General features: G+C 43.4%; 1 protein-coding gene across 2 annotated transcripts; it reads right to left on the bottom strand.

The window, feature by feature from the left end:
- Positions 1–1,733: 1,733 nt before the first annotated feature.
- Positions 1,734–17,646, bottom strand: MDM2 (MDM2 proto-oncogene). Of its 2 annotated transcripts, none has more exons than XM_026052757.1 (11): positions 17,630–17,646; positions 17,218–17,290; positions 15,390–15,464; positions 14,927–15,060; positions 13,842–13,891; positions 10,804–10,871; positions 10,577–10,667; positions 7,866–8,026; positions 6,696–6,851; positions 5,975–6,052; positions 1,734–4,428 (listed from the first exon to the last, which is right to left on the bottom strand). In XM_026052757.1, the coding sequence occupies exons 2-11, from the start codon at positions 17,284–17,286 to the stop codon at positions 3,859–3,861; spliced, it is 1,452 nt and encodes a 483-aa protein (XP_025908542.1). In that variant the 5' UTR covers positions 17,287–17,290; positions 17,630–17,646; the 3' UTR covers positions 1,734–3,858. The 2 variants fall into 2 exon arrangements, with proteins under 2 accessions (XP_025908542.1, XP_025908544.1); XM_026052759.1 differs by having other exon boundaries at positions 7,866–8,023.
- Positions 17,647–17,696: the final 50 nt, after the last annotated feature.

Genomic DNA, 17,696 nt, shown 5'->3' with positions numbered 1-17,696 from the left:
CGGCTACAGCCGCGTGGCCGGGGGTACAACAGGCGGTGCCACGTGTGGCCCCGGAGCCCCGCGGCTGACGCGGGGACCAGGCGCCCCCACTTTGCTGCGCCCGGGGGTTTCTAAGCCCTTGCCCACAATAACGGGGCTTTCTGAACCAAACCATTGCCCAGGCTGGCACAGGCTGCGRGGAGCAGAATTGGTTCTTCCTTTGAGTTAGACTCAAAAAAGAACCCAGGGATGAAATGAAACAAAACCCGGTCACCATCTTTCACTGGGAGCCTCATGTCAACTTTTGTCCTTTCTAAGCCCCAGGGCCAAGGGAGGTGGCAGCCGTAGCCCCTGGGGAACCAGGTCCAGCGCACGCTGCTCCGGACTGCTGGCCCACGATCCGGAGGCACAATATTCCTCAAAAACACAATCCTTGCTTCTGCACTAACTGCAAGCAGTGTCCCGGCTACTTATGCTTCGGCTGTGCTGCACATCTGAAGGATTAAAGCGTAAAGTGCCTGTAAACAGCAAACTGCCAAGTAAAGATTCAGTATTAAAACACCTTCAAATATTTCAGTATTCCCCCTTTCCAGCCTTCTGAGAGATGTTAAACGTTCCAGACCTCGGTAATTCTGCCTTCTGTCTCAGGTGCTCTGCACGTTGCTTTCTTGGCTCATGAGCTCAATTTCAATCCTAGAAGAAACCTACGCTGTGAGAAAGTCCCACCGAGTCAGCCAGCGGCTCTGCTGAACCCCTAGAGCACCGGAAAGGTGCGGGGGTACCCGGGTGTCAGCGGGGTCCGCCTGACGCGCACCCAGGACCAGGCGGAGCCCGGCACTGCGAGCGACGCGGGCCGCTCCATTTGTTCACGTCTGGCTGTCGCTGCCAGGTCGCACAGCCGGGGCAAAAGAAAATCTCCTCCCAGGCAGCCCAGGTCGCCTCTTCCCATCTCATTTTCCAGACAGGGAATTCCAGCGGGGCGAGCAGCACAGGGCCGCTGCACGGCCACAAATGCACTGCCAAGGAGAACAGCACTGGGACGCCGACACTGCACCAGGACACTGACCCTACACCAGCACTGCACCAGCCTCCACCTCTCCTGCCAGGTAAGGACCATCTCGCACAGTTGCGACTCCTCGTATTAAGGGGAAAAAGAACCCCAAACCCCTCCTTATATCCTTAAGCCTCCTTATATCCTGCTTAGTTCACATTACATCCTCCTTTTTTATTCTTAATGCTGCAATTATTTAAATATTCTTTCTGTGGATGCATTTTACAACGTGTATATATATATATATATATATCTTTGTATATACAGGCTAACATATATGCCTCGACAGGCTAGTTCAATAAATTAAAGCTCAAAACACCAAATGTATGCACAGCAGTATGTACAAACTGCAATAAATTAAGAGGATCGAATGCCCAGCGCATTAAATAAGGGCCCCAGAGCGCTGCCCACCTCCAAGCGGGAGGCTCCCGTGCCGAGCCGGCCCCTGCCCAGGCCAGGGCCATCCAGGGCCGAGCCCATTGCCGGGGCCCTCCCGGCTTCTCTCCTCCCCGCTACCCTTTACAGCGGGCCGAGCACAGGGCCCACAGCCGGATTCGGGCACCTCTGGCTGGTACCACAAGGGCCTGAACCCCCGCTCCGAGCTCCCCACCTCCTGCTCCATAAAGCAAGCTTGGAAAAGAGCCGCCCGACACTGAACAGTGTTAAAAATGTCACACCACAGAAACGAATTCAGCGCCAGGAAGGGAATTCTAGCCGGGAAGCAGGAGCTCCCCACTGCCGCAGCAGTGCCCAGGCAGCGGCACTTCCAGGGCTGCTCCCTGGGGGACAGAGGCAGGGGGTGGGTGGCACAAGGGCAGCCCCTCGTTCCCACATCCCCTTTCCCCGATTCCCTCAGCTGCAGCACAAGGCTCCGCGTGTGGGAGCGTCGCACACAGCAGCCCGAGGGCCTCCCCATGTGGGATGGGGCCGTCGGGACGCAGCGACCGGGGACGAAGCCCTTGCACTGTCAGGCCTCCAACAGCAAGAGCTTCTCTTGTGCAAGAGACCGAGTAGGCAACAGCAACTAGGCTGCAGAATTCACTTAATTAAAATTAATAAACTTGAGAGGCAACAGAATCTCCTCGTGCAAAAAGGAAACTCAACTACATGGGGGAAAAATATGGGCTGAGCAAGGCAACTTGTGGCTTTTACCTACAGCTTCCAGCCCCTGTATCTGCCATTTGCCTGCGTGTCCCCCGTATTYGGGGGGTTTGCTCCTGATTTACAGGCACTAACTGGCGGGACCCTGGACTGGCTATTGCAGTTCTGCCCCTCGAGCAGCTACTGCGGTCACTCCTTGCACTAGGGCACAGGGGCGGAGGGCGCCGCGCGGCTATTTTAGGCTAGGGCAGCTATTTAACCCGGCCTCGCGGGATGGCAAACCCAGAGCTCTGCCTGTGGGTGACACCGCCGGCCCGCACTCCAAAGCTGCCGCCCTCCCCGTGCGCAGGCCACGCGCGGCCCCGCTCAAATAAAAAGCTTCAAAACGGGCAACTCTTTTCTTCAACCGAGTCTCCCAAAGAGGGGGGGAAAAATTACAACTCGTGGGTGCAGAATCCATTAAAACCCAATCCCAATCCAGCCCAAGCACATTCGGAAGATATTTAAACCCACAAGCACATATGTGGCCTTCTATGAATGCCCAGGAGAACTTGCAAGCTTAAGGCACAACTAAGTGGTACAGACTGTTTGACAATACAGTGACAAGAGTTAAAAACTTTAAGCATCAAATCCAACTGAGACAAACTTTTGTATTAACAGCTTTGGGTATTTAAATTAAACCAAAGAAATACCAACACATTCTCAAAATTGTGATACAGTTAAAAAGAAGGCAAGTAAGAAAGATGAGTTAACTTAAGAAATATCTACCTGAAACAGAACCTCAAGATTTGTTTGGTTTTGCGACTGGTGGGGCTTCTTTAATTGTACTGTTACTCAAGCAGTGCTGGGCATGATGCAGTGCTAAGTCTAAAACCAATGCAGAAAAAAATACAGATGTGCCCCGATGCTGCCCAGTTTGGGCAACTCATTCTACAGACAATCCTTCACTTCCCTCGCCTGCTTCCAATCTTGCACCCGCAGCTAAAATAATCAGAGCTCAGCAGAGACCACCAAGTCTCACAATACCTTCAGAATCTGTTTCACAGGATTTTTCAGAGGTAACTGTGACTAAATTTAAGTCAATGACTTCTCTTCATACAGCACTGAATTTTATGTATTATGAAGACATTGCTTTCTATTCTGTTTCCAAATCCTTAAAATTCTTTCCTATCACCTCTTCCCTCATAATCTTCCAAATAATTTGATTATGGGGGTGAATTTAAGTCTTGGGAATGAGGGAACTCAGACTATTTATTTATTTTACTGACTTATTCAGAGTTCTAATTTCTGCCAAGTGTCCTCACCAGGCAACAGATACTGAATCTCAAGAGTCTTCTGTCCTCCTTAGATGAGGAATCACCATTGCAAACTCTTCAAAAATACATCACCCCTCACAACCACTAGATTTGGTTTTAACGTGCGTATTTAACCCAGCAATGCAGATAGGACTAATCTGTTGGAGACAAAAAAAACACTTCAAACGACAGACAGTTTACAGGAAATACATACTGCTATTCAGAAGGATTTAAACTCTTCAAACTGAGAGCTGAGTAGTAGGCTAACTTTCTCAGTACTAGTGCAATATTTATTTTAGTGACTGCTTTCCACACCAAACATAAAGATACCCAAAATATTAAGATTCCAGTACAAATACAAAAATAGTTTCTTACTCTCTTGGTTGCTGCCCCAGTCTGAAGCTCCTTCGGCTGCTGTGCCCTCGGTAGCCTCTAGCTGAAGTAAGTGAGCACGATCATCTGTATGGGCTGCCTGCACACGGGGCACGGTTTGTTCCTCTTCTTCAGCTTCCTCGCGCACGTGAAACACGACATCAGGTGCCCTGTTCTGCCGTGCACTATGCAGCCGTTCTTGGGTCTGCTCTGACATATGACGCAGGGCTCGATGCTGGTGACGGGCAGGGTGCTCTCCGTGCTGTCCTCCTTGTCCTGCACGTCTCTCTTCTCGGGTTCCTTGAAGTCCTCCTGACTGCTACAAAACAGGCTGCTGGACGTGGACGGCTGCGAATAGTCCTCGCTCTCCTGGGACTCGCAGATTTGCGCTGCTTTATCATCACCTTCCTCCAAAGCCACCTCTTTATCTTCCGTCACCTTCACTTTCTTGCAGTCAGGCACGTCGAAACCTTCTTCGGACTCCAAGGGCAGGGAACTTTCTAATTTGCTTTTCTCTGACTTCTCACTCTTGTCCTCGGGCAGCCAGTCCTCGCGCAGGGCCCAGCAGCGGTGGCAGTGGCGCGGGAGCGGAGGGTTCATCTCCCCACACTCGGGGCACTTCCAGTAATCCTGCAGCCGAGCAGAGGTTGGGACAGGTCAGCTCTGGGCAACTCGCACAATCCCAATAACTGCAGATTACAGAGAAGCTACTGCAGCCAAAAAATAACAAACCAGCCTGATCTCTCCACTTGTTTCTAGCTTAAAAATTCAATTTTGAGAGTCTGGAATAGAACAGACTTATTTTTCAAAGATACTGCTTACAGTAGACATTTGAAATAATAATAGAGGTAGATTTTTTATATTTTATTATTATTATTATTCTCCGTCCAAACTGAAGAAACCAGACCAGAGGAATCAGCAGAGAACCTCCACATGAGCTTTTCTGCTGAAAGAGCTCCCATTTCCATTATTTTTTGGGGTGAGTTACGAACTGGAAGCCGTTTCTGAACTGACTCGCAGCCCTCTGGCTGCAGGAAGGGCCTCCAACCTGGGTGATCCCAAGCGAGCGGTTGCCGGGTGTTTATTTCCAGGGATGCTGCTCTGCCAAGCGGCCGGGCGAGGGCACTCTGGGACAGCAGCAGTGCTGGGAGCCCCGAGGGTGGCACCGACTCACAGCTACTCCACAGGCACCACTAGAGACCCACCGCACCATCAAAATRCCCCTTTTTTGTATTTTTTGTAACAAAGAAAAAAGAAAAGGCTTCTAATAAGGAAAAAAGAAAGAGAACAAAAAGCTCTTATTTGGAAGACTTGAAGCATTTTTTTGGTTTCAGTGCTGAACAACATAGGCGGCATCCAAAGCTTAAGGCACCAATTTTAAACCCTAAAAGGGAGCGCTCTGTTTTCAAGCGGGGTCTGGCCCTGTGTTTTACAAACACAGCAGAGTCCCGCAGAGCGCTGAGGGACTGGAATGTTTCACATCACTTTGCACAGCAGCTYTATTCAAGCTTCAACAGGGAAAAACAACTAAAACACACATGGCTTTTTTAATTCTAGGCACACCTTTAAAAAAATACTCAACGTCACATTTAGGAATTCCAGCTAACCTTCAAGACTCAACTTATTTTCAACTGCTGTGAGGGTATATTTTATTTACAGCTGTCTACATATTTAGTTCCAAATACCACACACCTGCATTTCTCCCGACAACCAAGAACTTCCTCACAGTATTAAAAAAGCCTCAAGACCTACTAATTTTACTGTCCTGAAAACTACTTCTGAAAGGTTTGCCTTCCTATCTCTATACTACCGACTCCTTCATTCAGGATGGACAAGAAAATGAAATACTCTGGCTTGTGACAAAAGTTCAACATACACAGTATTTAGAAGACTATTATATTTGCCTTTTGCATAACAAGTCAACCTTAGGCTCTAAATAATTTTCTTCCAGTAACTGTTTTTCTAAACTGGGTTAGGAACCTTTTTAAGGAACATGAATATTTAAAAATTCCCATGTTGGTAATCAAACTATTAGCTGGGAACCTTCAAGTATGCAAGAAAAACACTAATTTAATATATAAGAAAATCACGGTTAACCAGATTTCACCTATAAGTCTTGACCTACTCTGCCCATTGACCCAATTCACGGTGCTTTACAGATCAAGGATTTACTCACAGCTAGGGAAATCTCTGGATCTTCATCAAATGAATCAGCATCGCTTTCTTCATCTTGATAAATAGTCAACTGATACACCTGATTAAAATAATAATGATAAAAAAAATCACTCTAATCTCTGAAGCACTTCTTTGGGCATTCAATTTAAAAACTTTTCTGATAATCACTTTTGATCAAAAGTAGTAAGTTTCCTATCAAGAAAGACTAGAAAATAATTGCCTATTAGATCTGAGAGCTAGGTCTGGGAAAAAGATAATGTTTTCACACTTGGGCCATAGAGTTTGACAAACACATGTATGTAGATAACGGTCATCTTTCTCATACAGTTTATGTCAACTGTGAATGGAAACGGTAGCAGCACGAAACACTCTCCTTTAACGCCACTGTTAAGGAAACAAAACCCAACCCTCAGTTCTTTCCCTCTCTAAATCCCTCTCTCAATCCRCAGCGCAGCCCTGTAGGACTCGAGGTCACTGCAAATCAGTGCAGACGGTTCCTTTCTTCCACTCCCAAATATCATGATCATGTATGTCAATCCAGAACTGCACAGTTCTGGATTCTGGAATGGCTGAAGTGCACAGCTGTGTAACTCAGTGAGTGACTAGATGCAGCATCATGTAACAAGGCTGAAGAATTATTGTCTCTGTGTGTCAGATTTTCAACATGAAGTATTCAAGCAATTTTCCTTCTTATCTACCAACCAAGAAAAGCAAATACAAACCTCATCGTCTTCATCGGTGAGCTCCTGTCCTTCTTCATTATGGCTATAATCTTCTGAATAAATAGACTCAACTTCAAACTCTACACTGAACTGGTCTGAAACAGAACTATGGTCAAACCAATCAGAGTTCTCACTTAGTGAGCAGGCATCAAGATCCTGAAAAATAAAAAGAAAGAAAATATACATGCAGCCTCCCTGGTCTATATCTGTTAATATGGCTCTTAGTGAGATAAAACTGAACTATACAGTTTAATTAGCTACAGAAGAAGTGAGAAAACCTGCTGTTAGATGGAACATCTTTTATGAGACCAAGTGATTATACCTGGATATAAATAATTAAAGCTTTTACATCTGAAAGCTTTTTGTCAGCTTTATTATATAAGCAGCAGTTGGCCTGTATTCAGCTTAAAGACTGCTTCTCTTCCACAAAAGTTGTCCTAAAAAAATACACCAAAACACATGAAGAAGGTGCTGTTTTGTAGCTGTGTGTCATTAAATTTTAACTGTTATATTTTTCTTAAATTTAAGAAAGTGGTTAAGTGATAACAAATACCAAAAAGCAAAGTTACAATATCAGTTCTGTCAATTCAAAATACCGTTGTTTGACTAGATATACAACTAATTTAGCTTTTTATTGCTTAGCCTAACAAGAGATAATCTGTCTCAGTGCTTGCTGAAATCAATAAAAACATTAGTAAGGGCTACACAAATAAAACAGATCACACCACCAAGGCACTAAGATGTGCAGACAACAAAGTTGTACTATAACACTATAACCACCCCTCTCCCACAGCTAGATGCTGTTCTGTGTTACAGAAGCCTATGATTACTTTTCTCTAAGAAAGTGCTTACTTTAAAATACAAAACAGCACTTTTTAAGTACTGCCCCAAGGAATGAGAATCTACTTGCCTGACTTTCTTCACGAATTCAGAGTCCACATTCCACACTGAGCTTTGTCAGAAACATCTWTGAAACACCTGACCCTAGGGCACCACATACCCCACCCCACTGACTCCTCTTCGCTTTCTTTCCTTCCCCCACTTCCCAGATGCTGCTAAGGGCGCTGCTGGTTTCAGTTACTAACATGAGGATCCAGCACGGACACCCACAGTTGTGCTCCCTACAGAGTCTGCACACCCAGCCATCACAAAAAGCAGTTTGGGACTTACGGCTATGGAAGGAGAATCTGTGGAATCGCTGCTATTGCTTCTCTCACGGCACAGCCCACTGACCACACACCAGGACAGGCTTTCATCAAAGGTCAACGAAATGCTGTCTGATTTGTGTCGTTTTCTTCTGTCATTAGGAGGACCATCTAAAGAATTTTCTTCTGGGCACATTAAAGAGTTTTTATTAATCCAAAAACATCTACATAGGGTGCAGTTTTGCTTGTCCAGCAGCAGCTTAAAATATCATTTACTTATTTGGGAGTTCAGAAATAATTGTTTTTCAGTATTATTTTATGAAAAGAAAAAAAAAACAAAGGCACTGAAAGTTAACTTTAAGAAGGCACAGTAACACAGAGGAACATGAGAAATGTGGAACACATTCAAGAATACTATGTTCTAACAGAATAACCAACCCCTGGAACAACTTGTAAATGGCAGTTTTCRTATTTTGCAATTGCCATGTTTGCTAAGTTGGAAGTGCTTTTCTTTACCTCATTTCATACAAAGCACTTTAATTAAACTCCTTCTAGCTCTCAGGAGCTCAGTGAGGGTTCCCAGAGCTCCCCCTGCAGTCAGAATCCAGAAAGGTACTTTCAGAGGCTTGCCAATCCCTTCCAGAGTCTGGAGGGTGACGTGAGCAACTAGTTCTCAGGTGAAACACAGAAGAATCTCACTCTGGGCAAGATTCAGGTCTTAGTTCCAGATATATCAGTAAGTCTATCATTAAATAGTTGCACTTCACGTAATAGTGTTTTCTCAAAAGGCTTTTGCAACAAATTCTTGTATGAATGAGTTCGACCACCCTCTAGCAAGAAAACTGTCAGGACTAACACATCGTAAAAAGTTAACTATAAAAGTCATTACTTTGAGTTGTGCATATTAATTATTTTCAATTTGAAGGCAGAAAAGCAGTGTTTTTAAGTATGCCCCATTTTAGAACAACATTGTACAGCTGCATAAGGAGGAGGACAGCATTTCAGCCGTAAGTAGATCAAAATTCAGCTCCACTGGTGTTTACGGAATTGGACAAGAAATAAGTCTATTTAAAACACATGGCAAAAAACAGGATGTAATAAGTGCAGTGGAGTGAAAATTTCCAAACAGGACCAACAAATCAGTCCAACAGACTTTGGTAAGAGCCTGCYGTCCCCTCCAGGTGCCTTTTGCACACACCCTCTATCGCCCAATCCTCCCTTGCCTTGCAAAAACACATCCTGACAATCCCTGGGTCTCCGAGGCTTGAATCTTTCATTGTAAAAGAAAAAGAGAACAAAACACTTGTACATACTTTGAGACTTCTCTTACTTTCCCTTGGTGCTTCTTGGCTCAGCCCCTCTCTTTTCTTTTTTCGCCCTGAGAGCCCCACCAAACTTGGTGCCCCCAGGCCCAAGGGCTGCTCCTCTCCATCGGTGTCCTCATTAAGGTGCCATGGCTCCATGCTGTACTCATAATGCACCACCACAGGGGTTCTACACACTAGAGAAGCGGCTCCAAGGGAGCCACTCCCATGCCAATTTAACAAGAATAGTGGTTTAAAAGGAAGATTTCCTACAAATTAGAAAAAAAGTGTATATAAAAACACTACATTAAAAGAACTTTTAAGGTTGTAACAAACTGATAAACGGACGCAAAGGCAGAGTTAACAATCAAACCCACAATAAGTAAGCACAACACAGGGCCTTACGTGCTCTGGGTCATGCCTAAATACTACAGGTTATGATGTTTAACTGTGATTTTCCATCCTTTCATCAGTTTTAGTTACAAAGTTAAAATGTTCTTTTAATCTAGTGCAAACCGCTCAGCAATGCAGTACAGTTTTCGGGCTGTCTAATATAAAAACGACTCAATTAAAAAAAAAAAAAGACAAAAAGACAAAAAGAGAGGAACTGAAAAATGTTTCCAAGCAACTTAAGGAAAAAGAAGATCTAATTGTTGCCCTGGTGATTACAAGTATCAAGTCATGAGCTAATAAACAAAAACTGAGAACTAACTGACGTGAAAAACTGCAAAGTAATATGTAAGTTGGAATGTAGAGAACACTTGCACTGAGAAATTTRAAGTTGTACAGGTTCATGCAGACCAGCTTTTTTTGAGAATTATTAGAATAAGCTACACATTTTGGAAATATGTCAATAATTAATTAACCACAGCAAAGTAAAGGTGGAGAGAACATTAAGAAGTGGCCAATTGGACTTTTGGACTTTTTTTTTTAATAAATAAATTCAGGAATGTCTGGAATCCAAACATATCCAAAATCATGCAGTGAAAGTTAGGCATAGYATCTTTCACTTCTGAGTAACCAACTAAAATCTGATGCAAACTTCTTTGGCAACCAAAAATTGGCTGTTGCTCTCTAGCGACAAAAATTTTAAATCTTGTGGTCTACAGAGCRAACTGAAATTAATTTGATTATATCAGTCTATTGATAACCAAGTGTTCTCATCATGAAGTGACACAACTACTAAACCTGTTCACACCAGCACGACTTGTTCTTTTATCATCTTACTAATAGTGCTAGAGATCCAAACTGTGAGACAATACTGCAGCAATGCAAAGAATTCTACATTTCTACCAGACTGAACATTTTCTTTAAGACAAGCAGAGAAAAAGCAGTAGTACATGTGACCAGCTTTCAAAATGAGCAAGACAACAGATTTTTTCCCCTAAGTGAACATGCTACCAAGTGCTCTGTGCCATAAATTTGCACATACCAGATTCACTGTGTGTTCTCCTCCTAGAAGAAGTGGGTCGGGAAGACAAGTTAGGTGAAGTTTGCCTCTCTTCTAACTCTTGCATGGATTCCTATTAACAGAAATACTGCATAAGCACAAATATAAAAGTTCAGAATTACTTTGTGTCTAAACCATGGACAGTACAGTGTGAAACAAAAGTGATTTTACACATCAACATCAAAGAACATATCAAAATGAAAGATCACCTTTAAAACATTTTCTGCTTCAAGCTGTAATCTGGCATCATCCTCAGGTGTCGCAGCMAGTGTTGAATCTGGAAAAAAAAAGCCTATTAAAACAGCAGTAAAAAAAGAAAAAAAAAGCAATCTCAAGTTCCAGGAAAAAAAAAATCTAAGAAAAGCAAGGGAGGGAAGATAACAGCWGACTACTTTCACGTCCAAGTTCCAATCAGAATTTACAATCAAGTATTTTTTTAAACAAATGGGAAAAAAACAGTCCTTTGCTCTTCAGGTATATCTAATACTCTACCAGTGAAGTACTATTACGAAAATGGAAAAGGAGGAAGAAGAAATCCCAACCACAAAGTATGTCAGGATTGTATTATAAATGCCTAGGTGAAGCATATGCATCAGCTAGAGTTCTGCAGATAAGAAAAAACACAGGTAGGAAATACTTTCCATGTTTCCTCCATTCTGAAGTGCGTTTTACTAGCTATCATCTTACGRAAACACTGATTTAATATAAAATAAATAGCAGAAGAAAAATTCTCTTTTATTGACATATTGTCAGCGTGGAGCCCAGAGTAATCAATTATTTTCCCCTCCCAAAATAGCCAGAGCTGGTTTTAGCACTGCAAACTTAACAGTGAGGGCCAAGAAAGACAGTGTCCTCCCTATTGAGCATTTGAGCACTTACCTTTAATAAGAATCAGAAACAAAGTGAGTCTTATTGTGGATTTAGAAATAATCTTATAAAATGGCCTGATTTTTTCACTCCTTATATTATCCCCAAAATTACAGCTATATTGAGCATTTTTATACTCTGAAAAGAACGTGTGCAACAATTCTCCCCAATTCTATGAAGAGTCTACCCATTAAGTTATTTGTTAAGCATACAGGTTTTTTGGTTTTTTTTTTTTAGAGGACTTGGATTTATCTGGTATAGTTGAGCTTATGACCTGTTCCAAAGGTACTCCACATAAAGATTTGAACACAAAAACAAAACGCTTGGAAAAAAAAAAATCAAAAACACTAGAAAAAAAAATCAGAGGTTTAGCCTTACTTCACTGTTAGCACAAGCTCAAACAGCTCMGTTTGGTCCCAAACTCTTCAGAAGAACATAAAAAGAAACTGATCTATAAGAAATACTAAGAGGCATTTTTTTGTTTCAATTCAGTCCCATTTGTATTCAGCTCTGACTATGCTTGCTCTGGTTTATGTCCCACAAAACTACCCAAATGCAGTTCAGATTCRATTTTATTTCCTGGAAGAAAAACAAACAAACACCACAACAGACTTGGTTTTATTTTCTTTTACTTGCAGTCACTCTGGGCACCGCTGTGTAAACTCAAACAGCTCATCAAGGAGGGACAGATGCTATCTGCTCACTGCATACAAGATGCATTACCGTAGGCATCTGTGCCTTCCCTATTTCTGAACCCCCACACAGAGGCCCTCCAAATCTAGCTTACCTTGTTGATTGATTGCTACCAAATTTCGGGAAATCATTGAATATACTCTCCTTAGATGGGGATAAAAAAAAAAAAAAAAAAAAGAGAGAAATGTTGCAAGTTAATTACTGTAGTGTTTCTACATATTCTGCACATTCACCTAAAAAGACGTCCATGTTAGAATTTATTATTTTTAGTGCCCCAAAAAGCAGGCTTATTTCCACAAAGAATGTGGAGAACACTCGTCCTGTCTTGCTGACCTTTTCCTCAGCTTTGTTATGTCACTTGTAAAAACAAAGCCCAAACAAAAAACCCTCTCCCTTTCCAAAGAAAGGGGAGTTTACTCACCTCAGTAAATTTCAAAATACTTGATTTTTCAAAATCACTTCACAAGCCAGAAAATAGAAGATCACAACTCTTGTTAAAATGATTTTACAAGAAGCTCCTAATTTAGCAGCAGCAACTTTGAGCTCCAACGCGGGTTCAAAATTATTCTTGCTAGAACTTGCACAAACAACTTATACAGGTTTTGAAACACAAGCAAACTTGTATTAAACTGTGATTTATGTCAAGGCTCAAAAGAGCCGGCATATAAGCCTTGGAGCAAGGCAGCCTATTCAAAATGAAGGCTAAAATACTGCAGCTTTGAGTGGGGTAAGACTTTATTATTGTGTGGGAGAACACGCTGGAATTAAACACAATTATTCTCAGCTGTAATTTCTAAAACCTAGACTGCTTCATTTGTACATAGGTTGCCAAGTCAGGAGTCCAATTTGACATGTTTCTGCAACTCCTCTGTAGTTGTTAAATTACAAATGAATGAGGGGAAAAAAAAAGTCTAAAACCTCAGTGTTTGAAGCTACTGTGCTCCTTTCAAGCTTGCAGATCATGTGAAGTGTGTTGGTTATGAACGCAAACATTGGCTCTGTAAGCTTCCAAATTAAAAAGAAAAAAAAAAAAAAAAAAAAAAAGGAAAAAGGCCAGACAGGTGATTAACTACAACAGCTGAACATCTTAACATCTTTCAAGGTAGNTTTTTTTTTTTTTTTTTTTTTTTTTTAAGAGGACCTGGATTTATCTGGTATAGTTGAGCTTATGACCTGTTCCAAAGGTACTCCACATAAAGATTTGAACACAAAAACAAAACGCTTGGAAAAAAAATCGAAAACACTAGAAAAAAATCAGAGGTTTAGCCTTACTTCACTGTTAGCACAAGCTCAAACAGCTCAGTTTGGTCCCAAACTCTTCAGAAGAACACAGAAAGAAACTGATCTATAAGAAATACTAAGAGGCAAACAATTTTTTTTGTTTCAATTCAGTCCCATTTGTATTCAGCTCTGACTATGCTTGCTCTGGTTTATGTCCCACAAAACTACCCAAATGCAGTTCAGATTCAATTTTATTTCCTGGAAGAAAAACAAACAAACACCACAACAGACTTGGTTTTATTTTCTTTTACTTGCAGTCACTCTGGGCACCGCTGTGTAAACTCAAACAGCTCATCAAGGAGGGACAGATGCTATCTGCTCACTGCATACAAGATGCATTACCGTAGGCATCTGTGCCTTCCCTATTTCTGAACCCCCACACAGAGGCCCTCCAAATCTAGCTTACCTTGTTGATTGATTGCTACCAAATTTCGGGAAATCATTGAATATACTCTCCTTAGATGGGGATAAAAAAAAAAAAAAAAAAAAGAGAGAAATGTTGCAAGTTAATTACTGTAGTGTTTCTACATATTCTGCACATTCACCTAAAAAGACGTCCATGTTAGAATTTATTATTTTTAGTGCCCCAAAAAGCAGGCTTATTTCCACAAAGAATGTGGAGAACACTCGTCCTGTCTTGCTGACCTTTTCCTCAGCTTTGTTATGTCACTTGTAAAAACAAAGCCCAAACAAAAAACCCTCTCCCTTTCCAAAGAAAGGGGAGTTTACTCACCTCAGTAAATTTCAAAATACTTGATTTTTCAAAATCACTTCACAAGCCAGAAAATAGAAGATCACAACTCTTGTTAAAATGATTTTACAAGAAGCTCCTAATTTAGCAGCAGCAACTTTGAGCTCCAACGCGGGTTCAAAATTATTCTTGCTAGAACTTGCACAAACAACTTATACAGGTTTTGAAACACAAGCAAACTTGTATTAAACTGTGATTTATGTCAAGGCTCAAAAGAGCCGGCATATAAGCCTTGGAGCAAGGCAGCCTATTCAAAATGAAGGCTAAAATACTGCAGCTTTGAGTGGGGTAAGACTTTATTATTGTGTGGGAGAACACGCTGGAATTAAACACAATTATTCTCAGCTGTAATTTCTAAAACCTAGACTGCTTCATTTGTACATAGGTTGCCAAGTCAGGAGTCCAATTTGACATGTTTCTGCAACTCCTCTGTAGTTGTTAAATTACAAATGAATGAGGGGAAAAAAAAAGTCTAAAACCTCAGTGTTTGAAGCTACTGTGCTCCTTTCAAGCTTGCAGATCATGTGAAGTGTGTTGGTTATGAACGCAAACATTGGCTCTGTAAGCTTCCAAATTAAAAAGAAAAAAAAAAAAAAAAAGGAAAAAGGCCAGACAGGTGATTAACTACAACAGCTGAACATCTTAACATCTTTCAAGGTAGAGAGAACTAAAACTGCCCTACACAGTCATTATGTTCTGTGCAGGTCACAAGGAGCTCTCAGAAAAGCATGTCATTTTACCTGTGTTCCTTTACTGAAAAGCTTGGTACTCCAAATAAATCCCCAAGGAGATCATTTGCACAGTGCACAATATGCTGTTGTTTTTCATCATATAATTGTTTAGACATAATATATTGGCCAAGATAGAATATTACCTGTAAAACAAACCAAATACACAGACATTAAACACAGATGCTTTACTGTTACAAGACAGACCTTAACTTCCTTGATACATTTGCTCTTCTCAGATCAACTGCCTGAAAACCCCTCTGAAGTACCATTTTCATCTCTGGTGCACCAAGTAGTCTGCTATTCTACAATAAACTGCAGAGTTTCAGAAACTTGCTCCAGGCAGTCTAAAGACAATGTCCCGTCCCAGTACTTTCTATCCAAGATGTGAACTACTCCCTCCCATTCACCSAAAACAAAAGAAGACTCCCTCTGCATTTGGTGTAATCTATCTTTGCCGATTAAAAGTTCTCACCTCCTTCATGGTAAAAGTGTCCTTCTCTGCGCCAGCTAACTTCAGCAGTGTCAGCAACAATGGCTTTGGTTTAACCTATGGTGGGAAGAAGAAAGGCAGCACTTGTCAAAAAATACCGGGTTACGTATACAGACGACTTCCTTCCTTCTGCATTTATCTGATACACAGGCACCCAAACCGATGAAAACATACTTTTGACTTTGCAAAGTCGGAAGTTAAAAAGAAAATACTGCAAGCCCAGTCTTACTAAGTTTCTCATACACTGAACATCCTAGCAGCCCTTCCCATCTCTCCTACCTCTACCCTGCCCCCCTCCCAGGGGCTGTGAAAGTGGAGTYATTTTGATGGCCATTCCATGAGCAACTTCCAAAAGCGAGGAGGGAAGTGCTTTCCTTCTGGCCCCGCTCGCTGCACTGCTAGGGCAGCACAGGAGACAAGGACAAGCAGCAGGGACTGCCACAGCTGCCAAGAACAAGCCTGGGGAGCCCTGTCCAAGAAATCCCAGAACAGTACATCCTAGTCCCGACGTTTTACGAACACCAGGAGTATTCTAAGAACAGGCTAATTATTTAAACACATTCTCTAAAATAGGGGGAAAAATAAAGCCTATTACAAAAACCTTTTTAAGAAAGCCTAAACAAAATATCATGAGGCAAAGGATAATGCTTAATGGGAGAGAGGGTCTTCCCTATACTCCATTTAAAAAATCTGCTAAAACCAACATAAAGCCTTAGTGCATTAACAAGCAATTGGTTGCACGAATAACACATCAGCAAAACCAGCAAGTATGCAAACCATGATAAACATGTCTGCTCAGCCCTTCTAAATGCTGAAGCTATTTGGGGAAGGGAGGATATATCGCAGTTTCATAAAGGAAACAAATACAAATAAAATAGTAATGACAGCTTWACACGGTAAGGCAAGGCACAGTTTCGGGTCTCAGACCCCACACCAGATGCATGGGCTAGGACCGTCTTACCCCCATGTCTCCTCTCCTCAATTCCTGCAAGCAGGAAGTTATTCCCCACAGATCCGACTGCCTATCACAGCATCGCATTAGAGGATTTAAAAACATATTAACAAAACAAAACAAACAAAAAAACCCATAGGCAACTGATCCTCAGTTTTGCGTTTTGAAAGCTCTTTATCAAATTGGTGTTTTAGGCTTTAGCCTTCTACAAAAGGCCATGAGTTAACTCCTCGTGGCACACCGTGCCGTTCTGAACAGGCCAACCCTAYCACAGATACGGTCCCTATCCTAAGGAAAAGTTCTGCATGGAGCCAGCGCAGCGGAACCGTCACTTCMTCGTGCAAGGCCAGGGTGAGCAAAGCCTTAAATAGAAACGAAAGCTCTTACTACARCTTGCTTCCAAGTTCCAAGACGGCAGAAAGTGAAAGTGCCAAATTCAAATCCTACAGTTGTAACTGCACGAGCGGCTCACAAYGTTTTTACCATCAACTTCAGGCTTTGCACAAAGCAGGCTTTCCACCAGTTTGTAGTTCCAGCACCTGCTCTGTTTCCTGCCATGAAGCACTCAGCGTGATCAAATGGGGCTGGAAAGCGCTTCCGATGGGGATCCCATAGCCCCAGTCTGAGTCCYGCAGGAAGGAGTCGGGACCTGAACCATCTCCTTCCTCGGACGGGGAGGCCAAAGGGAGCACATCCTCACCGGGCCTCCTGGCTTCCTCTCACCACCACTGCCTGAGCAAAGCGGCCCCTCTTAATCAGCAGATACATTTGTTTGCATATATAAGTAAATACACAGAGAGAGAGAATAAAAAGGGCAGAAAAAAAGAAGAGCCTCGCGCGCCCGGCAGAGCTACTGACCAGCGCCTCCTGCTCCGCGGCGGTGACAGGCGAGGCGTCGGCGAGGGAGGACATCTTGGTGTTGCACATCTGCCTGCAGCCCCGGGGGGAGAGCCGACATGTTAGGCGCGCGGCGGCCGCGCTGCCCGCTCCGCCGCCCGCCCTTCCGCGCTGCCCGGCGCGGCCCCGCTCACCCGGCGGCCGCGTCCCGCGGGCGCCCGCGCCCTCCCCTTATATAGCGCCGCGAGGGGCAGGCAAGCCGGGGCTTAGCTCTCCGGCCCGCCGCGCCGCGACATGTCCGAGCACGACCCGGCGAGTCAGCGCCGCGTCACCGAGGCGGGGCGACAGGCGGCCGCCTCGGCCTGGCCTCGCCTCCTCTCCCTTCCCCTTCCCCCTCCGAGCGGCCCCGCGCGGCGCCGGGCCCCGCACGCACCGCCAGCCGCGCCCGCGCCGCTCGGCCCGGCCGCTGGCGGCGGCGGGAGGGCCGCGGGATCTACCGC

The sequence above is a fragment of the Nothoprocta perdicaria genome, unplaced genomic scaffold, assembly GCF_003342845.1.
Source record: "Nothoprocta perdicaria isolate Ctin4 unplaced genomic scaffold, notPer1 scaffold_91, whole genome shotgun sequence".
Classification (NCBI taxonomy): Eukaryota; Metazoa; Chordata; class Aves; order Tinamiformes; family Tinamidae; genus Nothoprocta; species Nothoprocta perdicaria.
Note: the sequence above shows the minus strand (reverse complement) of the source record. Positions and strands in the feature narration are given on the sequence as shown.